The sequence below is a fragment of the Microtus oregoni genome, unplaced genomic scaffold, assembly GCF_018167655.1.
Source record: "Microtus oregoni isolate MIOR12 unplaced genomic scaffold, Mior012 000013F_ref0000133, whole genome shotgun sequence".
In the NCBI taxonomy this organism is placed as follows: Eukaryota; Metazoa; Chordata; class Mammalia; order Rodentia; family Cricetidae; genus Microtus; species Microtus oregoni.
Window position 1 is genome coordinate 31,734,240 of NW_024543072.1, and position 26,679 is coordinate 31,760,918.

General features: G+C 44.5%; 1 protein-coding gene across 1 annotated transcript; it reads right to left on the reverse strand.

Moving 5' to 3' along the window:
• Positions 1 to 2,373: 2,373 nt before the first annotated feature.
• Positions 2,374 to 16,016, reverse strand: Aldh9a1 (aldehyde dehydrogenase 9 family member A1). The gene is made up of 11 exons (XM_041662713.1): positions 15,765 to 16,016; positions 14,863 to 15,008; positions 13,635 to 13,764; positions 12,819 to 12,953; positions 11,656 to 11,852; positions 10,890 to 11,030; positions 8,915 to 9,103; positions 8,609 to 8,696; positions 6,271 to 6,412; positions 4,317 to 4,429; positions 2,374 to 2,683 (listed from the first exon to the last, which is right to left on the reverse strand). The coding sequence occupies exons 1-11, from the start codon at positions 15,943 to 15,945 to the stop codon at positions 2,589 to 2,591; spliced, it is 1,557 nt and encodes a 518-aa protein (XP_041518647.1). The 5' UTR covers positions 15,946 to 16,016; the 3' UTR covers positions 2,374 to 2,588.
• Positions 16,017 to 26,679: the final 10,663 nt, after the last annotated feature.

Below are 26,679 nucleotides of genomic sequence, written 5' to 3' on the forward strand. Positions count from 1 at the left end.
TTTCAGAGTCCAGGTGCCCAGATCAATTACATTAGCATCTCAGTCTTTTAGATGCTCAACGGCAGCTCTAATAAAGCCCGAGCTCGGGAATCAGTTCTCTCAAAGCGCAGCCTGGCAAGCTATGATGCCTGTGACTCAGCTGAGGAGCTTCCTGAAATGCAAATCTGACAGGTCCGGGGTGGGCTGAGAATCTACAATTCTCTTACCCAGCAGGTGCGGCGGCTCCCTGGGCCACACTGAGCGGCAGCTGCTTACCCACTCCACAGTTCGCGGCCAATGGCAGCAGTGCTCGCTTTCAGTTCGCATCCTAGTTCAGAAAGGCTACAGTTAGCAGGGGAACATCTCAAGTGACAACGAATAGTCATCCACACGGACAGAAGAGGAAGTCTGTGCTGGTTCCCTTACCTCGGAACACATTTTTAGTTTGTAGGGTTTTTTCTTCTTCTTCTTTTGGTTTTTGAGACGGGGTTTCTGTGTAGTCCTAGCTGTCCTGGAACTAACTCTGTAGACCAGGCTGGTCTTAAACTCAGAGATCCGCCTGCCTCTGCCTCCCGAGTACTGGGATTAAAGGCATGAGCGGCTGCCACTTCCTGGCTAGTATGCAAGGTGAATTTCTGAGAAACATGGTCTGAAGTGACTTGGGAACAGCCTGGCAGAGAAATAAGAAAAGGGGGAAAGTGACGGAAGACGGTGTGCACGGTGGTGATAAGGCACTGCAGCTGCCTAAGCAAGGGCACGTTGTCATCTATTGACCACGGAGAGCTCATTCACTGGCGCTGTCTAATGGCTTTCGTCAACTCCCTCCCCAACCTTGGAAAGGAAGACAAGTAGGTCTTTGTATAAGAACAAGGATTCATAAATATTTCAGGGAAAATAACACCAAGAAAATCTGATTTAATCATTCCAGTGCTAACTGCCCTAACTTGCCCATGCAAGGGCAAGAGAGCTAGGCCCAGCCATGACAATCATTCCTTATCTCTAAATGCCACCTTCACTATTACTTAACTCGTCCCCAGAAAGGAGCATGGCGAGGCCTCAGCTGTAGTAGTGCAGCTACAAGGTCTGGTAGCTCTTTAGGGTAGGCTGCAGCAGGGAAGGACAGGGTCACAAAAAGTTATCATGCCTCAACTTCCCTTGCCTGTCCTGGTCCTATACTTTCTCCTCTGTCCAGTCCAGTCTTTAAGATGTGATGAGATTCAAATTAAAGACAAAAGATTAACACTGTGACTGATTCCAATGCTCTGTCACAGAAGCACACAGTAATTTGTGCAAACGACTCTCTTCAGTTGTAGGACGACAGGCCGCTGTGCAAGGACCCGGGATAAGTATCTGAGATGGGATGATGGGATGGGTATTTGCTGATGTATCAACTATTTTCTTGCTAGCCAGCTTGTCAGGTTTCTCAATGAAATGACAAAAGAACTAAGCTTTTGCAAAAGATTTTATTACTATGCATATATGATACAGGGGAGGGACACACTGCCTTCATGTGGGACCTGGGTACAGAATCATCAGGCTTCTGTGCTAAGACCTTACCCACTGAGCTGTCTTGCTAGCCAAAAGGAATGTAGCTTTTTAAATGCCAATGGATCACTTTTTCCATAAGTATTACAACTTTTCTGGCTCCCGATTAAAGCTTTAAGAATTTTCTTTTAAGGATTTATTAATTATGTATACGGCATCTGCCTGCATGTATCCCTGCAGGCCAGATGAGGGCACCAGATCTCACTCATTATAGATGGTTGTGAGCCACCATGTGGTTACTGTGAATTGAACTTAGGACCTCTGGAAGAACAGTCAGTGCTCTTAACCTCTGAGCTATCTCTCAGCGCCCACCCCCCCAAAATTTTTTAACTGTCAATGAACAAAGAAAATATGTCTACTGATTCATCAGGAACCCAAGAAGGAAGGCATCTTTAGAGCAAACTAGAAAGTTGCCATTGTTGGTGGGACAGACGTGTGAGCAGAGCTGGGGCCTGCCTTTTACGTGGTGTACTGCTGGGGTGTCCAGACCTCGCAGGGACTTGCGGGAAGAACAAGTCCCCTGGCTGGTATCCAAAAGGCACTTGAGCACATTTTCAACTGGGAAGGGTAACTGCAAGATGGAGGACAATACTGACCCCAACCCAAAGATATTGGTTAAAAAATAAAGAAACTGCCTTGACCCATTTTATTGGTTAGAACATAGGTGGGTGGAGTAAACAGAACATAATGCTAGGAGGAAGAGGAAGTGAGCTCAGAGACGCCATGCTCCCCTCTCCCGGCAGACGCGATCAAGCTCCGGCCCAGGATGGACGTAGGCTAGAATCTTCCCAGTAAGCGCACCTCGGTGCTACACACTTTATTAGAAATGGGCTAGTCCAGGTGAAAGAGTTAGCTGAGAAGAGGCTAGATACAATGGGCCAAGCAGTGTTTAAAAGAATACAATTTGTATGTTGTTATTTCGGGTAAAGCTAGCCGGTGGCGGGAGCTGGGTGGCAGAATGCAACCCGCAGCTCCCTACAACATAAGAGACTATTCAGTTACACTGCTGTCAAGGCAGCCAGCTTGTTCTACAGCCTGGCCATGTGAACGGGATTCACAGGTTTTCAAAAAGGTGACTCCACTTCACCCATCTCCACATACACCGTCTTCAGCTGTGAATAGTACTCAATCGTCACACGGCCATTCTCTCTGCCAAATCCTGAAAAGACAAGACGGGGTCAGGGTGAACTGGTCACTACAGTGGTTTCAAGTCACACACTACTTCAAATGCACGCTCCGCTGGTCTGGGTGGGAAGCCCATTCTCAAACCAGGTACTATTGTGGAGCTGGGGCCAGCGAGTGTTAGGACAGGGAAGTAGCACAGCCTCGTTTCAGAGCATGAGTCCTGATTTCAGGTGCCTGTTGCTCTGGGTGAACATCTGAAAAATGTGCAGTCCCTTTAAGGAAACATGTTAAAAGTCAGGCGCTACAGCCTACCAAGCACAAAGCCCTGGGTTCCATCCCCAGCAGCACACAGCCTGGGCAGGGTATCACCCGCCTGTAATCCCACTGTACACAGGCAAGGGCCTATTTAAGTCTGCTCCACTACCCATAAGCTCTAGATACAGGAGACTGTGTTCTCCCTTCCCAACCCCAGCCCTGAAAAAAAAAAAAAAAAAAAAAGCAAAGCAGCTCACTAAAAGCAGCCTCTAAAGCAATCCACCTGACAGCCGGGGAAAGCAGTGTTCATTTAAAACTTGACTAACAAGGTTTATCAATCTTTTAAATGTGCAAAGAGCAGACTTCCAGTTCCTTGATTACTTAATATCCTCAAGCACTGCCTAATGAATAATGTGTAAAAAAAAAGACAGCACCTGTGCTTGGGCTTTGTGCTGTATCCTGGTCCAAACCGTGGCTAGCTAAGCCTGAGGACAGGCACTCTGCAGATGTAGCCATCTCTCTCATCACACTGTCCACTGTCGTGCTCCTCAAAAGGAATGAAAACCCTAAGGCCTAAGCCCTATCCTAGAAGTTACTTATAAATGAAATAGCACCTTGACTTCTACTTGCATCATGCACGTGTTCAGCTCCTTCATGTACCACACTGGCTTGAGGAGGACTGGTGGGATGTCGTTGAGGAGCACAAGGATAACGCTGAGTATCAGGTAAAACTCGACACCCACCATCACTTCAGTGCTCATGATATTAAGGTGGCCCAAGACTATGGGTTGGACTCTGAAACTGTGTTCAAATCAATTTTTAGTTCAAATGAAAAAAGTATAGGAAATAAATGAATACAGGTACCAGAATACAAAGAATGAACCTCAAAGTGGTAGCTGTGTCCCTGAGCCTCAAACCCCTGAAACATCAGACCACACATCTGGGGGCAGAAATAAAGGAGCAGTAGTTTGGGGGACACTCTGGTGCCATCCAGAACAGAGATGATGGCTAGAATTGTGGCAAATGGCAAATTAAAGAGACTTTATAAATTTGGGCCCCAAAGAGAAAACCCATTAATATAAGCTTTCTGGAATGACTTTAGAAGCCCCAAAGCCCTACTGATGGGCATACCTGATGTGGAACCCCTGCAGGAGTGTTTAATGCTCAGAGAAATCAACCCAACACTAAAGAAAAGGTAATGCTACCCACAAGACATGCCATGAGATGCAGATCAGCCATTCACACGCCGCGTTACACAGGAGAACTTCCTGGCGATGCCGGCCTGCATTCCAGGGAGGCTGGGGAGGACTGGGTCTGTCTCCTCGGGCTATGCTAGTCACAGGCTGAGGAATACTGGTGTGGCAGCACTGACTACAGCGGCTGTCTTGGCTTGTGCATTCCCACCTCCTCACCTGACTTCTTATAGCCACCAAAGGGCAACTCCACTGGGCTGACGTTGTAGTTGTTAATGTAGCATGTTCCCGCCTGAAGCTCGGCCGCCACCCTGTGAGCCCGCTGGATGTCCCTGGGAGGGAAGAGACAGCGCTGGTTATTCACAGTTCATGCTAACTTCACAGGAAACCTTGGAGCGTAAATTGCAAGGGCCCTGAAATCCTGCCAAACTCTTGTTTCTTCAAACTGTTTAAATCCCTTTCATCGCCCAGGCAAAAGACGACCCAGATTTTTAAAAAATCACTAAAGTAAGCAGCAACAAGAGTGCCACTACTCAGCGGCGTGGAACAACTACACCACTCACACAAAGTGATGAAGGTGGAACCCTTACACGGTACACAAGCATGCACCTGCATAGAACACAGGTCTGAGAACTATAAAACCATCAGAAGTACAGAAATATATCTCCATGGTCCCAGATTCGACAAAGCCTCCTTAAATATAACACTCAAAGTAACAGACAAAAGCAAAATCCACAAAAATGAGAACCAAATCCACAATGGAATATAACCTTACACCCAGGAGAATGGCTGAAACTAAAACATGCCAATAAAGGCTGACGCAGGTATGGAGAAATTAGAGCCTTTTATATCGTGTGTGTGTGTGTGTGGGCATGTGTGTGCCATAGCACATATGTAGAGGCCAGAAGACAACTTGAGTCAGTTCGAGGCCTGCCTAGGCTACAGAACAATGTCATGGTCATCTTTAACAAAGAGCACCTAACTCAAACTAAAAAGTAAAAAAAAAAAAAAAAAAAAAAAAAAAAAAAAAAAAAAAAAAAAGGCTGGTGATGCTGGAGATTTACAGCTCAGTGGAGGATGTTTAGTATTGCCAAGGTCCTAGGTTTAATCCTTGGTACCCCAACACACACAAAGAGCACCTAGCCCACTCAGTCTCCAAAGCAGAAAAGCAGAGTCCCAATCTTTCTGTCAGGACCCAAAGGGAAGCAATCACATGAGGACCAGCTTCAAAGCACTTCATGGAAGGAACACTCAGGCCTTCCTTCCTAGGTATCTGACCACAAGACAGCATTTGACCTTGGTACCACAAATGCTCTACACTCTCAGTGAAGCCTTAGAAAACCACCTTCCCAAGGCCAGTGATTAATGAGTTTGCACACGACCTGGAGATTTACAGTCCTTTTTCTTTTTTGTTTGTTTTCTTGTTCTGTAGTCTCACTATGTAGCCTAGGCTGGTCTCAAACTCATGATCCACCTGCCTCTGACTGCTGGGGTTACAGGCACGTACCACCACAACCAGTCTGCTAAGGTTATAGGCATGCATGACTACCATTATCCAGATTGCTGCAATTATAGGCACGGATTGTTTTGAAAGAAATTTTGCATCAAAATCATTTTTACCTCTATTATAGTGGTTAACATTTATGTACAAAGATATTAATGATGGTAACACGGTATTTAAAACTACACTGCACTAAAAATGTTGTATTTGAAGAACAATGTCCAGTATTCATAATGTTAAAAGTTTTCTAAATTCCTTGATTTGAATGTTTTTAATATCTAGCCCAAAGCTTTACATAGATCAGAATCTTAAATATTCAATGAAAGAATGAAGCCAGAACTTTTAATAAAGTTCAATTTAAACTCCATAGCAATATAAGAGTCCTTTGGCCATTAGTAAAAAACTATAAAAGGCAGCTTTGGCATTTCCTGAATTAAAAAGAAGCAAACAGGGCTGGAGTGTGGCTCAGTTTGGTCTTCAGCATCATGAAACAGACGGAGATGCTGATGGCTCTGATGACAGCAAAGTAAGGAGGAGTAAGAATGATTGCAGACCCAAGAAGATGCTGTGCGTGTCTTGATCCACATACCTGGTAAAGACGCCAGCAAAGTAAGGAGGAGTAAGAAAGACTGCAGACCCAAGAAGATGCTGTGCGTGTCTTGATCCACATACCTGGTAAAGACGCCAGCTGCTAGTCCAAACGTGGTATCATTGGCCCGATCCAGGACCTCAGCTTCGGTTTTAAATGACAAAATGGACATGACTGGTCCGAAGATCTCTTCTCTCACACAGGTCATGTCATCTCTGCAATTAGCTACCAACATTCATAATGAAACCAATGGCAGTGAGGGGAACATAAACTCGTATTATACATTATCTGTAGTAAACAGTGAAACATGTAGCTTTAGGGAAAAAATTTTTCAAGAGGATATAGCCACCATGAGTATTAATTAGACCTTCCTTTTGCATGGCAACTTGGTAATACATATTAGAGAGTCATCCTGTATAACTCTGAAATCATTCTTTAGAATTCCTAAGGAAGTACCCAGTGAGCTAAACAAATTTATTTACAAGAATCTTCACCACAGTATTACTTACAGTGATGAAAGCAGAAAGCCATAAACTAAACATTCAAAGAGGAAATTGTTGTGGGAGGTCCTTCCGCTCCTCCAGCCTATAGCCGCTGAGATACCAGCCCATTGGGGTGTGGTCTCTCTCCCTTTAAAAAAGCGGCTACTTCCCTTCTCGCCCCTTTTTTCCGCTTCCTTCTCCGTTTCCGGCAACTAGACTCCATCCTGGTTGCACAGAGGGCTGTTGTCTGGGACGGTTATCTGTAAGTTTTTTCCCCTTTAAATAAATATCACCCTATTAATCATAATTCCAAACTGGTGTGGCATTGTTTGCGACTTACGCCTTCAGGAAATAATCACACAAACTAGACACAGCTTAATGATGAACTTTTATAAAGCGTCTAAAAGCAATGTTTTTGAAGTCAGACCGAGGCTCTAAATTAGTTCTAAACTTCCTGGTGCACAAAGGTGAACTGTGGTCTGTTGCAATGCACATCTCCAGGCCCCAGGCTCTAAGACTGACAGACAGCAGAAACCTGTTTTAACAGGTTTTCTAAGTCACATATATGTTAAAATACAAGCTAGCTTCCAGAATCACAAAAATAAAGGGCTGGCTCCCTCTTCTTTTGCTGTGGGAACTCCTTTAGCCAATAGCCTTTAAGATACTGGCACACTCTGGGCGTGGCCACATGTACTATATAAACAGATGTAGAAACGGGTGTAGCCCCCTTGGCTGCTGGATTCAGTTCCTGTTCCCTGCTCATGCAGAGGACTGCTGATCTGTGAGTCTACCCCTAAATAAAGAGGCCTTTATTATACTCCATTCTGAGCTAGTGTGGGACTACTTTATTATAATCCTCCACACTCTTGCCTGGCTTCACAATCTGCATAAAGTCTAATTGTAAAGTGCATGTTTTGGTGGAAAGTCTATAATATTCAGAAACACATAAAATGTAATGAAAGGAGCCTTAACCTTAGCATATGGAGAACTCATTAATATGGTCTCACCATGTATACTCCATTCCTTCCTTTGCTTCAGGTTCTTCAACAGATTCAGAATATCATCACATATTTTATCGTCTAATCCATACATTTCACTTAACAACATATAAGCTTGCCCTATTTGTTATTCATTCAATTACAACTAACCTAATCCATGGTATGGAGTTAGGCTCATAGCTTTTCAATACCAGTGGCTATTTCTTTAGGCTAAAGGTTAACACCACTACCAATAGGGTCACGGGTTTACAATCAGTTTAATTGCTAATATAAGTAAGATTTATAGGTACTGCTTAAAGTCTATAAAACAAACAATATTTGTATGAATGTCCTAACAAAAAACTGTAAATGAGACTAACAAAAGCAGGGTTTAGCTGGATGTGGTAGTGTTCACCTTTATTTAACCCAGCACTCAAGAGGCAGCGAGAGTCAGATCTCTGTTAAGTTCAAAGCCAGCATGGCCTACGTAGAGTGTTCCAGGTCAGACAACAACACACAGTGAGACCGTGGAGGCAATCAGGTTTGATAGGATGCCCATGTATACTTGACTGTCCAAACTAGAGTTTGAAGAGTGAAAAGATGTAATAAAGCTCACTAAACTTACACCTGATTCTGTTATATTGATACGTTATAGTTTATGTTTTACATTACTGAGGAGTTCAATACTTTTTTTTTAATCAAACATGTATTGGGGTTTTTTATTTAAAGCTTATTCCAAGAGCAAATGTCTCCAGTACATAAACCAATAGACACGATTGTCCTAGCTCAGAGTACCTACGGGGCTTCAAAAGTAATGAAGTAGTTCTACTTCTTAAACCTGGATAGCGGAATCATTAAATTTGCCAACCCTTACTCTATGACATTACACAGTTCATAAATAATTCATTTCTAACTATCTACTATTTAATTCAAGTCATTTAAAAGCAAACAAGAAGACATACTTAAAATGCAAGGTGTCATGTAATATCCATGTTTTAACTTAGGATCCGTTGGTTCATACGGTTCTCCACCATATAGCACAGTGGCACCCTAAGTGAAAAAGAAAAGGCAGGCATCTTCTGTATTGAACACACAACCCCATATGTGTCCCCACAAGGACGAAGGCAGCCCGAGCAAAGGCACACAGCATTTACCCTCCCAAGGCAGAGCACTCATGGATACTAACCACTAATGTAAATGCAAAAAAGGGCATGGGGCAAGGAGCCATGACATAACCCGCCCCGTCCCAGCTCCCGTTCATTGCTCACCTCCTCCTTGGCTGACTTTATAAACCCAAGGACCCGCTCCAGATGTGGGCCATTGATGAGTGGGCCCATCCTCGTATCTTCCAGAAGGGGGTCCCCAATTCTTATGTTTTGAGTCTGCTTCACGACTTCTTTTGTAAATTTGTCAATAATTTCCTTTTGCACAAACACTCTAGTGCCATTACAGCAAACCTAAAAGACAGAAGTCATCAATTTGTATGGGGAATGAAAAAATAATGAGGAAAAAAACATGTAAAAACTTTTCATGGGACATGACCCATTTTTTTAATGTTTTATTTTATGTATACTGATGATTTGCCTGCATGTCGGTCTGTGTGCCGTGTGTGCCTGGTACTTGTGGAGGCCAGAAGAGGGCACTGGATTTCCTGGACCTGGAGTCACAGATGATTCTGAGCCACCATGTGGGTGCTAGGACTCGAACCCAGGTCCTCTATGAGAGCAGTCAATGCTATTAACTGCTGAAATACTGGATCGTCATGTGAAGGCAGGGGCAATAGTACAGACTTATATAACTTCTGAACATAGCATTCGGCCTGTACAAAAAAGGCTAAGTAGCGGTGGCACACACTTTAGTCCAGCACTTGAGAGTCAGAGGTAGGAGAATCTCCGACTTAAGAGGCAAGCCTGGTCTACAAAGAGTTCCAGGACAGCAAAGGTTATACATAAGAAACCCTGTCTCAAAACAACAACAACAACAAAAACCCACAGGTGAGCTATCTCTCCAGCCTTTGTTATTATTTCTCTAAACTGTACATGTTTATGTGGTACAGTGTGATCATTTGGTTCATGTATCAAACTAAACAATGGGTACAATCTGGAATAATTGGAGTAATTAACATTGTTTCCATTGTGAGCTGTTTTGAGAGAAGGTCTCTGTATAGCCCGCACTGTCCTTGACTTCCCAGCCTCCCAAGTGCTGGGGTCACAGGCATGTGCACCATGCCTGGTTTTAACTCTCTGACCTGAGTAACTTCTTTGATTTCTGGCAGTTGAGGTATTCTAGACCCATCTCATTCTTTTTCCACTTGAACTCTGGAATTGACCATCTATCTAGGCAGCCCTGGTTTTAGTAAGTGCGAAGTGAGACCTAGAAACCAAGCTTTAGGGCTGGGGATGTAGCTCAGTGGTAGAACGCTTACCTGCCGGGTTTGAGATCCGAGTTTAACCCCCAGTACTGCCAAGAGGAAAAAAAAAAATTCTACCAAGATCTCAGTGTCAGGCTCTTGACTCCTACTGTGTCCATGTTGCTCATAATTCTCAGACCAGGGCTAGGGAATGTATGTCTGTGTGTATATGAAACACTTTGTTTTGTTTTTCTTTTCTTTTCTTTCTCTATGCAAGAACCCTAGCTGTCCTAAAACTAGCTCTGTAGACCACGCTGGCCTGAACTCAAAGAGATTCGCTTGTCCCTGCCTCCGGAGTGCCAGGATTAAAGCCAATAAATTAACACTCATAGAGTACTAATCACACTATGCTTATGTACAAGAATGTGGTTTTGGGGGCTGTGCTACAGTATTTGATAGTTAGGGACCTTGTGTCTGTAACTTTCTCTCAGATAGTTCAGGAGGACATTGATTCTGTATGATGTATACACACAGACTGGAAGAATGGTGAAGCACACGGGTTAGATTCTGCAGCACTTCTCTGGCACACCTCTATCTCCAAAAATATCTACACTGTGATTCATACCAGTAGCAAAAATTATAGCTACAAAGTAACGATGAAAATCTTACAGTTGTGGGCCACCACAACAGGAGCAACTGTATTAATGGGTCGCAGCCCTTAAGAAGGCCAAGGACCACACAGTATTAGAGGGATCTGGTTCAGAGATATACAGGAATTCTTGGTACTATTTGTTCACAACTACCCTGTAATTCTCAGTGTGTCTAGGATGTCAGCATGCTACCAGGGGGAGAGGCAGGGATTCCTTCCCAGCCCTCCCAGGAAGAGTTCATACCTGGCCTTGTGTGAGGAAGTTGGCCACCAATGCCCCCTTCACAGCGTTCTCCAGGTCACAGTCTGAGAAGATGATCAGAGGAGATTTGCCTCCAAGCTCCAAGGTTACAGGTTTGATTCCTTTAGAGGACATTTCCATGATCTACAGAACCAAACAAGACACCTGGAAGTTTAGCCTAAGTTAGTCTGCATGCTAGGTCAACTCAACCTGAACCTACCAGGTTATCTTTGTCTGACCGGGGCCAGAACCTGTTCTCACGTACACTGGGCTCTTCGTACACTTAGAATATTCTTTGGCAAAACCTTCTAAGAATTTACAGAACATCACATAACACCCTGAAACAAGAGTTCATTTAAAACATACTGACAATTCATAGGATTCTTGCAGCCAGGAATTCTTTTTGCATTCTTATGCTTAGGGCTATTTAAAACTGGGAACATAAATCCAGGTCAAAGTAGCAAACCTGAAGTAACCTGAAAATATTCTTCTTCTATATAATACAGTTAACTCACCAACAGAGCACAGTGCAGCCCAGGCCCCAATCCCTCACACACATCGTCTCCTGAAGCAGGTGAGAATTTCTACCCCACCTGGCCTACCACGAACCACCCATACATGCCCTCTTTCCCCCGTCACGTGCACAGAAAGAGTAGAATTTCCTGACCCATTCCCAACATAAACTCAAAATCTGCAAAATACGCAGTGGGCAGGACTAGCTTTGCCAGACTTAGCCATTTGTGTCGAACAAAACTGGTGTCGTCTGTACCTTCATGCCAGTAGGCACACTTCCAGTGAAGGAGACTTTGGCCACGTGGCGATGCTGACACAGAAACTGGCCTGTGGCAGCCCCACCTTGTACCACGTTGAAGAGGCCAGGAGGCGCGCCCGCTTTGGTATAGATCTCAGCCAGCAGCAAAGCAGACATGGGTGTGAAGGGAGAAGGCTTAAAGATCATGGCATTACCTGTAGAAAAGCAAATGCTCCTCTCAGACAAGACTAGACGATTTCAACTGGTTCCTGGTCCTCTAAATTCACCAACGATGTTATTAATTCTAGAAACATCTGAGACTGAAACAATGATCCATTGGTTAAGAGCACCTGTTGCTCTGGCAGAGAGTCTGAGATCAGTTTCCAGGAGACAAAGGATGGCTTAGAACCAGCTGTAACTCCAGATCCAGAGAATCTAGCACCTTCTGGTCTCTACAAGTACTAGTGGTACACATGGTATACTATATACCATCTATCTATTGATCGATCGATCAATAGATAGATATAGATATGCAGGCAAACACTCATACATAAAAAACCAATAAACCTAAAATTATTTTTTAAAAAAGGCCATACCTTGCTTCCCCACCTTGGGTTCTCATGTATCAAGGTCTTTGGACATGGGTAATCCTATTTAAAGCTTGCAACTTCAATGTGAAGTAGGGATAATCAGTCTGATAAAAGTTAACTGAAGACCAAAAACTTTCATTTCCTTTCATTCCAACACTAGAAGGCTGAATCAAAAGGATAGCCTAGCCAGGTGGTGGTGGAAACACCTTTAATCCCAGCACTCGGAAGACAGAGGCTCGCAGATCTCTATGAGCTTGAGGCCAGCCTGGTCTACAGAGTGAGTTCCAGGACACCCAAGGCTACACAGAGAAACCTTGTCTCGAAAACCATCTCCTCCCTCCCAACTCCCAAAAAAGGATAGCCTAGAATATACAGCCAGTTCCTCCATCAGAAACAAACTGGACAGATGCAAAATAGAAACCCCAAGACATGACCTGTGTGTGCAACCTCAACTTTAATTCCTTCAGGTGCAAGCCAAGGCAGGAATAGACCCACATCCTCTGAGATTGACTGCCCCAAGGCAGCTCTTGCTGTCTGAGTGGGGGGGGGGGGGGGCGGAAGGCTCACTGTGAAGGAGTGACTCATTCTTACCACATGCCAAAGCAGGAGCAGACTTCCAACAGGCAATCTGGAAGGGGTAGTTCCATGCTCCTATCCCCACACACACCCCAAGTGGCTCTCTTCTGGTGTAGCCGAAGGACCCATTTGGGAGTTGGACATGCTCTCCTAGGAATAAAACAGAATAAGAAATGATGCAAGTCTATGCTCCCCACAATTTCACGAGCACGAGATCATCCTAGTTAACTCTCAAAGACTCTTCTGTGGGGGCTGGAGAGATGGCTCAGCCTTGAAGAGCACTAGCTCACTTACCACGTGGGGCTCAGGTGGGCTCTACCACCCATTCAATATGAACTGCTGTAAACATTTGTTTGAGATATATTTCATTTACCTCAAATTCACTAGGTAGCTGAGGATGCCCTTAACCTTCTGATCCTCCTGCGTCCCCCTCCTAGGCACTAGGATTACAAGTGGGGAGTGGCTATCACCACACTCAGGAGTATGCAGTATTTGGAACTGGACCCAGGGCTCTGCGCACAACGCACACTAGGCAAGCACTCCAACTGAGCTACATTCCTGGCCTGAACTGGGTAACAATGGTAAGCATCGTGCAGACTCTTACAAACTAGGGCTTCGAACCATTTGGTCTACAGTTCAGGTTGTAATACTGGATGCTTTCGTCTACTATCTCATTGAATCCTTAGAACAATCCAAGAAATTGTTACTATCTCCACTTTAGCTAAGGAATGATAAACTAACAGAAGCCACCGAAGTAGATAACAATCACCACCAGGCTCTGCTCTTCTGCCCTCTGATCAGATGGTCACCTGAGGCCACGCCAGGGCTCACCTGCCATGGATGCAGCCAGGCCTGCATAGTATTCCAGGCACTGCCACGAAGTGTCAATATCCAGGCGGGCCTCAAATATGGACTTCCCATTGTTGATGGTCTCCATGATGGCAATCGCATCCTTTTGTTCCTTTGGGTAAAACAGAAGAGGAGATTTAATTCACATTATGATGTTTCAATATGGCCAGTGCTTAAGAAGAAACGTGTCACTCAAGTTCCAAGCCTAGAAAAGGCTGGCACTGGTGAGGAACCGCGGCAGAATAATAGTGGTGGACTGAAGACAAACACCTGCTGTCCTCCTTCCAGGTCACCAGGGGGCAAAGATGGAGACCACATCAGTGTAAGTTAGAAAATGGAAGTTTTAAGAACAAGTATGTGCGTGTGGATGAATGAGGACATGTATGTGAGCATATATTCTGACATTTCTACATGGCCCAGGCTATCTGAGCACAGAACACAGGCATGCTAACTGAAGGACAAAGACCTTGGAAGAGACTGCATGCCCCCGAGAGACCTTTGGAGCTATAAATTGCTTGCTCCTAGAGCCATCTGTTTATCTCCAGGGTAATAATAACCACAGTGGCTCTTCCCTCTCAGTCCCAGAGAGTTGTTTGATGAGCAATTAATCTCAATACCTCCCCAGAATAGGAGGAGAAGACACAGGAAGTCTTCTGATACCCTAATTCCCCCTACACCTACAAGCCGCTACAGTGTGCTGTAAGAAGACTTTTTCTCTGATCTCCAAAGCTCCATGCATTCTATCAGAATATATGTGTGCACTGATACCACTGATAAGTATGCATACAGATATTTGATTATACATATAAACACACATTCTTGCAAGCAGGTTAACTCTCAGACCCTTCAAGGTTTCTCACAGCATACTTATGACAAAAAAAGGGAAGAAAAGGAAACCCGACATTCCCACCAAAGATAGAATTCACGTTCTGATGTACATCACTCTGAATCTTCTAAGTTTCTGATAAGTTGTTTGTTTGGTTGGTTGGTTGGTTTTTTTGTATCTCTGAATCTGGACTCTTCCCAAGCAATTAAGGTCCCAGGGAGCCCTCAGTGGACGTGTGCTTTACATACCAAGGTGAGCACGGGGAATGAATGTTTCTCCATTTCACACGAGCTATCCAAACCTGAAGCTGCATCAATGTTAACTGTGACCACCCTCAGAGCAGTGTGAGTGGAGCTGGCTCAAAAGGAAAGGATTGATACACACCTTTATCATCCGGGCAGCCTCTAAAAGGACTTGGCCACGCTCCATGCCCGATTTCTTTCTCCAGATTTCAAAGGCATCCTTTGCACTTTTAACAGCCAAATTTACTTCATTTTCTCCTGAACACTGTAAAGTAGCTATCACTCGGCCTAGAGAGAAGCAGAAAGTCCGTTTTATCTCAAGCAGTTACAAAACACATTTGAAATTGTTTCTATCAGCCTTCTTTGGGGGATCCCTGTGCCCATGATCTCATTTCGTTCTTAATTTTGTGACCAGGAATCCCTTTCAAGTCCAATAAAGTTCCAAGTAGTAAACAACTCACATGCAGGCAAAACACTCAACACGTATCATTTTAAAAATAAAAACAAGCCAAGTATGGTGGCACACAACTTTAATCCCAGCACTCGGGAGGCAGGTGGTTCTCTCTGAGTTCGAAGCCAGCCTGGTCTACAGAGTTCCAGGACAGGCTCCATAGCTACTGAAAAACCCTGTCTCAAAAAACAAAAAGAAAAAAAATAAAAATAAACAAAACAAACTCTCCTAAGTGCTACTGGGTAATTTAGAATATATGTGTGTGTGTGTGTGTGTGTGTGTGTGTGTGTAATAGAGGAGAAAACTCTGCAGCAGAGGAGATCTGAGAACCCTAGAACCCTGGACTGCTCACTTACCACGAGGCTCAGTGGGCTCTACCAACCATTCAATAAGAACTGCTGTAAACATTTAACATAGGTTTCACTTGCCCCAGCTCCCACTTTCCCACGAGCCTCCGCAGCACTCTGTGCTCCACACTGCAGCTGTGCAAGTCCAGCAACCCTTTGCGGAGTGCTTGGAAGGAAGACAAGGGGAAGCAGACCCAGTGCACAGGGCCAAGGAGAGCCCACTCCACCCGCGTCCAGCCCGGTTACCGGTGGCCGGCTCGAAGGCCTTCTCCGTGCCGCTGCTGTCCACGGGCTCCACACGGGCCCCGCCGCGGTAGTTGAGCGGCTCCAACTGGACGAAGGTGCCAGTGCTCATGGCGGCAACCGCTGCAAGCCCGGGAGTGCGGAAGAACAACGTCAGCCCAGAGCCAACTGCACGGAGAAACATTCCTCGAAGGCGCAGCGCAGCTCGGAGGGAAGCCCCACTAGACCACGCGCGGAGAGGGCGGAGCGGAGGGGCGGGACCGGCGAGAGGCGGGGTTGCGAAGGGGCGGAACCTTGGGAAGGAGGCGACTCTGGGCGGGTTTGGACCGCGAGGGGGCGGGGCCTCGGGGAAGCCTAGCCATGAGTGGGCGGGCATGGGGCGAGCAAGGAAAGCCCGGAAGAGCACGAGGGGGCGTGGCTAGGGGGAGTATCTTGGGCCCAGCCAGCATAGTTAAAGGAAGAGATAAAGAAGAATATAACTTGATCACCTTCCCATCTCCAGGCCTCCCAAGGAGAAAGTCTTTGAGAATCCACCTTGTCATCTAAAGCCATTCTTAACCCTAATCCCCAGGCATCCTGGTGTCAGGCTCTGTATTGCTAGGGCTCAACTGAGTTACATTAGGGCTCAATTAGTTAACACTCACACACATACACTTTTTGGGGTTTTTTTGTTTTGATTTGTTTTGGTTTTTCAAGACAGGCTTTCTCTGTGTAACAGTCCTGGCTGTCCTGGAACTCACTTTGTAAACCAGGTTGGCCCTCGAACTCACAAAGGCGATCCACCTGCCTCTGCCTCCCGAGTGCTGGGATTAAAGTGTGCCACCAGCACCAGGCCACGCACGCTTTTATTCCCTAAAGGTTAATGACTATCACTATTGTTACTCCTTCCATAAGCTCGAAAGCTCTTCACAAAGAAATACAGCAAGAAGAAAAAGATTCTCACAAATCCTCTTCCAGACCATTTCCATAGGCCTTTTTCTTAAAGCAGTTTACATACTGAACTCCGTGTTAAGTGTGAGTGCCCTCGCTTTCTTCACATATAAAATATAACTTTCTTATTCAGGGCCTAGTAGGTTTCCACACAGCCTATCACTTGGATCAGGTCCTTCATGAATATGTGTTGAATGGGCAAACGAACAGTAACTGAAACCAGAGCTGTTACAGACCCTGAACCCACCACTCTAGTGACTGTCCCCTCAGATCAGTTAGAGTTTTCTAACTTGAGAGGATGGTCTGATGTGGGAGTGTCATATATCAATCTGTTGATTTCATTGGTTAAGCAATAAAGAAACTGCTTGGCCCTGACAGGTTAAAACATAGGTGGGAGGAGTAAACAGAACAGAATGCTGGGAGGAAGAGGAAGTGAGCTCAGAGACCCCATGCTCCCCTCTCCCAGGCAGATGCAATAGCTCTGCTCTCTGAGGCAGACGCATGAAGCTCAGACCCAGGATGGATGTAGGCTAGAATCTTTCCCGGTAAGACTGATGCCACACAGATTATTAGAGATGGGTTGATCGGGATATGAGAATTAGCCTGTAAGGGCTAGAGTTAATGGGCCAAGCATTGTTTAAAAGAATACAGTGTCCGTGTAATTATTTTGGGGCATAAGCTAGCCAGGCGGCCGGGGTTCTGGGGATGCAGCCCCGCCGCTCCTATTACAACAGTGGTTTTTTTTTTTCAGTAGTTTTGAATGATAGGTTAAATACCTAATGCTCACATGGCGTTGGATGGGATGTATGGTATTGGTACAGAAGCTGGAAACACTGTATAACTGTTATTATATGAGCAACACACACACACTTAGGAGGCAGAGGCAGGTGAATCTCTGGGATTTGGAAGCCAGCCTGGTCTAATACTGAGTTCCAGGGTAGCCGCATCTTCAAAGTAAGACCCTGTCTCAAAAATACGTAAATAAACCAAAACAATTTAAGTAAAGACCTTAATCAACCTCCATGGTTGATCAGGCTGTCCTGGTTTTTTTTTTTTCAAAGAAAATGCACTTTGGAATTTGATCTTAGAGCTGATAATAACCTAGATAGTGCAGGCAGTTCCCAGAAACATTTACAACATGTGTTAGCTGAGCAAGCAGGAATTATTTCAGTTCCCTTTGTGTTAGATATATCCGTAATTGGTCATCTCAGCGTTTATTCTAGAACCAGGAAGAACTTTAGTATTCTAAATCTATAGGTGTTATTATATAGTCAGCTAAAAACAAAATTTCAGAAGTTAAGCAAATACTCAATGTAACTTTTATGTCTGTAGTATCCCAAAATCAGTTGCTTAAAAAATTAAAGTGTGATTATTTCTTGGTGTTGCTAACTCACATGTACAACCACCCACACGGCCTTCTTCACATTAGGCAAATGCTCTGCCAGAGTTAGAGACCCAGCCCTTAACCACATATATGGATTTTTGTTTATTTGCTTTTTGTTTTGCTGTAATTAACTCATACATTTTTAGTTTTTTGAAATGGGATCTCACTGTCCAGGTCTCATGCTTCCTCTGTAGCTCAAGCTGGCATCCAACTCAATGATTTTCCTGCTGCAACCTCCCAGATTACAGGTTTATGCCATAATGTAAAAGTGCGGGGTTTTTTTAAAGAAAAAATTAAACTACTTTCATAAATAATTTTATGACCATAAATAATTTTAATAGCTAAAGCTCCCTAGCCATGCTGTCTTAGTCTATCTAGGTGTTATAAGGAAATGCCTTCAGCTTCATGAGTAATAAAAAACAGAAATTGATTCCTTACAGTTCTAGACCCAGGTCAGCCACAGATTCAGTGTTTGCTGTGTACCTGCTCTATTCCAAAGTTGCTGCCTTTTTGCCAAGTTCTTTTATTGCATAAAGGAGCTGGGGGGGGGGGTTCTCATTAATTTTTCCTTTGGGTTTTTTGAGACAGGGTTTCTCTGTGTAACAGTCCTGGCTGTCCTGGAACTTGCTTTGTAGTCGAGGCTGGCCTCGAACTCACTGAGATCCATCTGCCTCCCAAGTGCTGGAATTAAAGTCATGCATCACCACCACCTGGCTTGTGCATCTATTTTTTGCAGAAAAAAAATGTGTTTAGGCATTCTACAAAGTGATAGGCTTTGTTATGGTATTGTTATTTGTAGCGAGCTGCATGGTGTCACACCTGATGGAGATGTATAATCAACTCCTGAGATGGCTAAGGCCTGACCTATGCTATGATTACGCAATGATTATCAGCTGCCTGCATATGCGTGAACCTATGGGCAGTGCCCACCTGGCAGTTCGGGGTTGGCAGCCCATGCCTACTTAAGGGCTGGGAGAGGTTGGCCCAGAGAAGAGAGAGGAGAGAGGAAGTGAGAGAGAAAAGAGAGAGGAGAGAGGGGGAAAGAGAGAAAGAGAAGGAGATAGATTGCTGTGAATAAAGTCCTGGAATAAACTGCAGTGAGAAGAGCTCCGGTGGTCACGTCATCCTTGTGGGTCGAGGGTGGCCGTGACAGTTATTGATATATAGTATATACTTTGCTCAAATTCTTCCCTGTGATTGATGTTCCTGTCCTCCCCACCTCAGTCTTCCGTAGTCCCACTTGTAGTTTCATGATTTATATGTGATATATATGTATATATTATATATATGTATATATTATATATATATGTATATATTATATATATATAATCTAGATTGGATATACAAAGACATGTGACAGTTGTCTTAGTCTGGTTTATTCGCTTAAAATGCTGATCTCTAGTGTCATTCACTTGTCTTTGCAAATGACAATAATTTTGTTCTTTATTACTCCATGGTGTGTTGCAGACTGCAGACACTCAACCCTGAATTTTCTATGACCCCTTGTCTTTTGGAGTAAACAGCTTGTTTTCCTGTGCTTGCAGCTGCTCTGGGCACAAGACCTTCATGAGTTCCTGATGGCAGGGGTGTGGTTTCTGGCGGGCTTGCAACTGAAAAATCCTGAGAGCTAAGGTGTGGCCATTAGTCAAGGAGAGCCCTACATAAGCTGCCCTGGAACACAATAAAATTGGCATTCTTGCTTCAAGAGTGACCCATGTCTCTGTGGTTTTTTTACTCCCCAGACCCTTGCCCGACTGCAGTCTCAGGTGGTGCAGGTGCCACAGGTGGAGGCTCTGCTGGGATGGGGAACTAGGGACACTGAGGGACACTCTCTGGAAGACTGGTCAGCAGGTAAGTAACATAGAAAAGGTGAGAGTGAATTGTAAGGATGGGAGCGGATTCTTCCAAGTCTGCTCTCATGAAGGAATTGCAGGTACTACTGAAAAAACAGGGTACTAGAATTGAACAAAGACTTTAAAGAGACAGTAAGTTTGCAGAAAAAGTAATAGGAATAAAGAAAAGTAAGCCACGTAAAAATGAAATGTACACAGAAGAGACATTTTATTGTATGGGCTGCTACGAAAAACCAGGATAAATGTATCATGACATTAAGGTTTGAGTCGTCTATGTTATGGATCAAGCCTTCCAAAAGGTTGCCTTGAACACCCCCCAAAAATTACTTTGCTCAATAAAAAAAATAGCAGTTTGGAGAGAACTATGCCCAAATTCCCTAAATGATTGTTTACTGAAGGTTGTGGGGTCAGGGAGCAGCTTGGGGAGGCTGTTGGGCTTGTACCATCAGCCACCGCCAACAGGTACAATGGGCCCTGGTCAGGAATCCACCGGTGCTGATGCCGTGGGCCTGAATAGTCCCATATGGCGTACTTTCTTTCCATTGATTGGGCTACTGGACAGCCAGCCATTCCCATTAACTGGGGACTCAATAATGTTACTGGTGTGTGGAACTTGTCTGGCAGTTTGTGTTCTCAGATCTTTGGCTGTGCAGGATTCTTCCTTGTTTAATGACACAGCAAAATGGAATGGCAGTTAAACCAGAGCCAAAATAAGACTTCTCACGCTGCTTTCTGTAACTAATCATACCTTGAATGATTCTGCCCTTAACTGCTCTCAAATTTCATGTCATTTAAGCAACTCTTGGGCTAATGAGATGACTGCCGCTGTTGTCCGGGTTCCAGGCTTGGTACCTATCCCAGTGAATCAGCTGGTGCCAAGCCATCCCGCCGAGACTTCAGATCACCGCAGCTATAGTGGCCGCTGTTGTCATCGCTGCGGCCCTCACCGCAGCAGCTGGAATTGCCATCAGCCAGAGGGTAGCTGTGGCTAGCACTGTTGATACCCTAGCCGGACAGGTTGATTATATAAAAAACGGGGAGCTGTTGGGGACTGCCGAGCCTCAGACCCTGAATTGTCTATGACCCCTTGTCTGCCGGAATAAACAGCTTGTTTTCCTGTGCTTGCAGCTGCTCTGGGCATGAGACCTTCATGAGTTTCTGATGCCAGGGGAGTGGTTTCTGGCAGGTTTGCAATTGAAAAATCTCGAGAGCTAGGGTGTGGCCATTAGTCAAGGAGAGCCCTATATAAGCTGCCCTGGAACACAATAAAACTTGTTGTGATCCAGCTGCCCTCACTCCCCCGGGACAGCGGAACTTCCTTGTGGTCTGTAATTGACAAGGATGTTTGTGTTCTTTCTGGCCGGTGGGTCTTCACGGGAGTAGATTGCTGTTCTTCCACCTGAAAAGAAGCCTCCGTGTCTCAATCCCAGCACACCCCACCCCCTCCAGTCTTGGCATCCAGGCTGCGCTGGCTGCTGCAAAACTGGCATTGTTGTTTCAAGAGTGATCCATGTCTCTCTGTTTTTTATTCCCCAGACCCTTGCCCGATCACGGTTCCAGGTGGTGCAGGCGCCACAATGGTGTATCCATCCCATGTGCTTTTTGTATGTTCATCTGTTAGTGGGCCTCTAGGCTGGTTCTATAACCTGGCTATTGTAAATAGTGATTTACTTTACTCCCTTACGAAATCACAAGCCCCAGCCATGAATTAGCCATACTCTTGATAAAGATACCTCCTAATAGCCCCCCCTTAATACTAGCACATTGCACTAACTATATTATGTTTTGCATTTCCTATCTCATGCCTCAAAGTGATACCAAGAGGGCTATGCTTTTAATAGGGCCTTTTCAAAACTCACGTGCTGAACACATAATTCTAAATGTGACTCTCTTGGGAAGTGGGGCCCTTGGGGGAGTAAATTAGGTTGGGAGGGCTCTGTCCTCATGAGCTGATGACCTTCCTAAAAGAGTTTGGCAGGGGGAGTTCTTTCATTTCTTTTCTTTCTGATTTCTGGAGATAGGAAGCAGTAGAATACTAGTTCTAGGCTTCCCAGCTTTTGAAACTGTGGGAAAGAACATTTCTGGGGTTTGGATTTTACTCTTGCTTAAGACAGGGTCTTGCCCAGACTAGCCTTATACCCAAGATCTTACCACCTTAGCTTCCTTTGCTGGGAACATATATGTACACTACCTTATTTTTTTATAGATTACCCAGTCTTAAATTTGCCAAAGGTGTATGAAGCTAAGAAAGGGAGGTAGAAAGTGTTATTGCTGTTTTATAGACGAGGAAAGTGCAGCCCTAGGAGGAGCTGAGAATGTCACAGGGGCACACTGACTGATAGGAAGAGTTGAAAACGGCAGGTATAAAAATATCACTCTCCTGACTTTCACGCTATTGCTTAAAAGCAGGAGAATAGCCAGGTGGTGGTGGCCCATGCCTTTAATCCCAGCACTCAAGAGGCAGAGACAGAGGCAGGTGGATATCCGAGTTCGAGGTCAGCCTGGTCTACAAAGCAAGTTCCAGGACAGGCAAGGCTACACAAAAAAAACCCTGTCTCAAAAACAAACAAAAAGAGCAAAAGAAAAAGCAGGAGCTACGAATCCATGTGGCACGTGAGACATCCATGTCCTTTTAAAGTTAAGTCCAAGGGAATTCTGAGCTGACCTTCTTAAATAGCTCTGGCCTCTTGACCTTCACCCATCAACCAGGCTATTTTAATTACATGTCCTTTTCTTGCACACATTTTTTTTCTCCTGGAGTTTATAATTATTTTTGTTTTTTGAGACCGTGTTTCTCTATGTAGCCCTGGCTGTCCTGGAAGTTGCTCTACAGACCAGGCACCCAGTATCTTCTTCTGGCCTCTGCAGGTGTTCATAGGTGTGCACACCTGCACACAAATGTGCACACCCACACACAAATGTGCACATACACAATCTTTATAAAAAGAGTAACAGTTAAAAGAAGACAGTAGAAAAACTGGAAATCTGTCCCTACCAGGGCTCTGTATAACAAAACAAGAAGAGCCCAGAAGATCAGGAAGATGCTGATGCTGCATAGGTGACTTTAAAGATCAGAAATCACGTGATAGATGGTCTTTGAGTATCTCTTTTCCCAGAAAACTAGGTCACTTCTACTTTTCAGAATACCTTTAAAATGGTTTATTACATCTGTGTGTGGGGTTGGAATGAGGAGCATCCCATGGTGAATGTGCCATGTTACAAGTGTGGGGGTCAGAGAGCAGCTTTGGGCTTCAGTTCTTTCTTCCATCATGTAGGTCCCAAGGATGGAACTCAAGTCTTCACTCTGGGACACAAGAGCCTAGAAACCTCTAGCTCTGACCCACGTCTGTAAGAGTCACTCTGTGAAGCAACAGAATTTCAACATGCGCAAAGCCACTAGATAATTGATGTGTTGTTTTTTGTTTGGAGTCTTTTAACCTCCATGTCTACTGGACCCTCTCAAGCTCCTTTCTGAGCTGCTGCCCAAAGACTGTCCTTCGTTTATCTCAGCCTCCAGTCTCAGGCTTTGGAAGTCTTTCTCTTCTGTATTCCCTTACTTCAGTAGTGACGTCATCTGGTAGCTGCTGTTATGTGACAAAGCTTTTCCAGGGGAGACAAAGCACAAACATCTCTGTACCCCAGATAGAGAACCCACAATAGACCAAAGTACAGATACCACTAAAGTCCAACCTGGCTAACCATTGAGTTTTGTTGGGGCTACAGGAATATAGGTGTCCTGGATAGTTTTATGTCAACTTGATAGTTTTATCAGAGAGGAGGGAGCTTCAATTAAGAAAATGCCTCCATAAGATCAGGCTGCAGGCAAGCCTGTGGGGCCTTTTCTTGATTAGTGATTGATGGGGGAGGGCTCAGCCCAGTGTGGATAAGGCCATCCCTGGGTTGGTGGTCCTGGGTTCTACGAGAAAGAAAGCTGGGCAAACCATGATGAGCAAAACAGCAAGCAGCATCCCTCCCTAGCCTCTACATCAGCTCCTGCCTCCAGGTTCCTATCCTATTTGAGTTCCTGTCCTGACTTTCTTTGATAATGAAGAGTGATGTGGACATATAAGCCAAATAAACCCTTTCCTCCCCAATTAGCTTTGGTTATGGTGTTTCATCACAGCAATAGTAATCCTAGCTAAGACAATGGGTCTAGCTAAACTTAAATTTTGAATGGTGAGTCCTTTATATATTCTGGTTTATAAATTTTTCCTTTATTTTTAATATCTGATCGAGTAACTTTACTCTTTGTTGATAACAAAAATATTTGTTCCTGGAAATATTTCTGGTATATGAATTTTTCTTACTCTTAATAGGAAACTTTTGCAAAGAAAGAGGAGTAAAAGAAGCAAATACAACAGAAAACTCATACGATAAAGACTACAAACTTTAGCTGCAACATTTATTTTATGTGTGTGGTGATTTGAGTAAGAATGGCCCCCATAGAAGCATATATTTGAATGCTTAGTCATCACGGGATGTCATTATTTGAGAAGGATTAGGAGGAATGGCCTTGTTGGAGGAAGTCCGCCACTGGTGATGGGGCTTTGAGGTTTCAAAAAGCCCATACCAAGCCCAGCTTTCTCCACTCCCCTCCTCCCCCTTTGTTTAGTATGTAACTTTTAGTTACTTCTCCAGCACACCTGCCTACTTCCCGCCATGCTCCCTGCCATGATAACAGACTAAGCCTCTGAGACTGTAAGTCAGCCCCCAATCAAATACTTTTCTTTCTAAGAGTTGCCTGGGTGATAATGTCTTTTCACAGCAACAGAACAGTGACTAACACAATGTGTGTTGGTGTTTGCTGGCATGCATGTCTGTGTACCACATGGCTGCAGTGCCTATAGAGGCCAGAAGAGAGCGCTGGATCCCTGAAATTGGAGTTGGAGACAATTGTTACTGAAACTTGAACCTAAGTCCTCTGAAAGAGCCCCAGTGCCTGTAATCACCGAACCAACCCTCCAGCCCCTATATTCTTGTTAGAATGATGTAATTGAGAAGTCTTTTTTGAATCAGAATTTACAAAACCCTTTTCCTCTATCTGCAGTAGTAGGGATTCCATCCTGAACCCTGTCAAAGCTGGGCAAGCAGTCCACCGCTGAGTAACATCCTCCGTTATGGTTTCTTACACTAGTAATAAGCGTGCAAAGTGATTTTAATATAAACACACCTGAAGCACACTCACAACAGCTGAGAAGTCCTTTTTCAATGTGTTACAGAATTATTAACTTTACTATGGTTGGCAGAAAATGGAAAAAGAGAAGATAGAGGAGGATTAAAGTCGCAGAGACTCCTAGTGGAAGAACAGCGGGTTTGTAGTGGGGCGGGAGGCAGGGGGGCGCAGTTTGCGGAGATTCTGTATTCAGTAATGCAACGTTTTAGACGGTGGTTAGATAAGCTCATGCGAACTCATTATTGGAGTGAGCTGGAAGGGAACATTGATTCGATAAGGACTACTTGGATGATGTAATGAAAAGAGAAAAAGCTAGATTCTGTCCCTTAACAAATTAATTTTAATTTGATGCGTAATCCCTTCCTTCTGTCTTCATTCATGTATTAAGAGGAGATGATAACCATTTGTAAGGAGCCGTGTGCCATAGTAGACTTATAAAGTATCTACATTGTGGTCTTGATAAGTGGCTGGTATTTATATTGGAGTGACCAAGTGTGTGGATATTATAGAGACCAGAAATTATGGCAGAAAAGGGATAGCAAAGACCAAATACTCCAGGTGATTAGGTCTCAGCACATCCGAGGGGCTGCTGAGGGAGTCTGTGAAGATCTGAGAGAACCCGCGCTATGTAGTTCCCACCAGAGCCACTAGGTGGTGCTTTAGGATCCACGATGCTACATGTCCTCAGCGTCCTCAGCCGACTTTGGGTTCCAACTACTTGAGAAACCTGGGGCCAGTTTCTGCTTTGAGGAGCCAGAAAAAATACAGGGGAAAAAAAAAAAAAACTATTTGCAGATAACTCAATGTAGGGAGGAAATAGAGTGAGCAGTCTGAAAAAAAAAAAGAGAGAAAAGTTCAGCAAAAGAAAGAGGTCAGAAAGGTAAAGGTGAGTCGTATCAGAAAGCAGGGAGCTTTATGGAGAGAGTTTGGAGCGTTGTAGACTTTCTCCCTTTTATACCCGTAGCTCTAAATTGTTCTGGGGAGCTGGAGAGTTGACCCAGCTGTTAAAAAACACTCACTGGGTACTCCACGTTCAATTCCCGTCACCTGCATGGTGGCTCACAGCTGTCTATAACTCCAGTTACAGGGGGTCCGACAGCCTCTTCTACCTGCTAGGGCAATACACACATGTGGAACTCAGATAAACATGCAGGCAAAATACTTGTACACATAACATAAATATTTTTGTTTAAATTGGTTTTTTTTCTAAGGCTTAGTGTGGGATGTTCTGATACACATAGCGATAGGACCATCACAGCCAAGCTAATGAATGTCCATCACCTCTGATGGTTAGCACTTGGAGTGTGTGTGTGTATACACGTGAGTGTGTGTTAAAACGTTTAACTTTTCCTAGTAAACAGCCAAAGAGTAGTAAAGATGGAGCGCCTTCTAAGAAAAGAACATTTTAACTCATAAAATCAAAGGTCTGGGGGCTGGAGAGATGGCTCAGTAGTTAAGAACGCTGGCTGCTCTTCCAAAGGTCCTGAGTTCAATTCCCAGCAACCAGCAACCACATGGTAGCTTACAACCATCTGTAATGAGATCTGGTGTCCTCTTCTGGCCCGCAGGCATACATGC

Excerpts from the sequence above, each read along its gene's own strand:
- Aldh9a1 (XM_041662713.1), bottom strand. The coding sequence starts at position 15,945 with ATGTTTCTCCGTGCAGTTGGCTCTGGGCTGACGTTGTTCTTCCGCACT. Across the intron at positions 13,765-14,862 it reads AGGCTGCCCGGATGATAAAG|GAACAAAAGGATGCGATTGC; the intron begins GTGTGTATCAAT and ends TTTTACCCAAAG. Across the intron at positions 12,954-13,634 it reads CCTGGCTGCATCCATGGCAG|GAGAGCATGTCCAACTCCCA; the intron begins GTGAGCCCTGGC and ends TTTTATTCCTAG.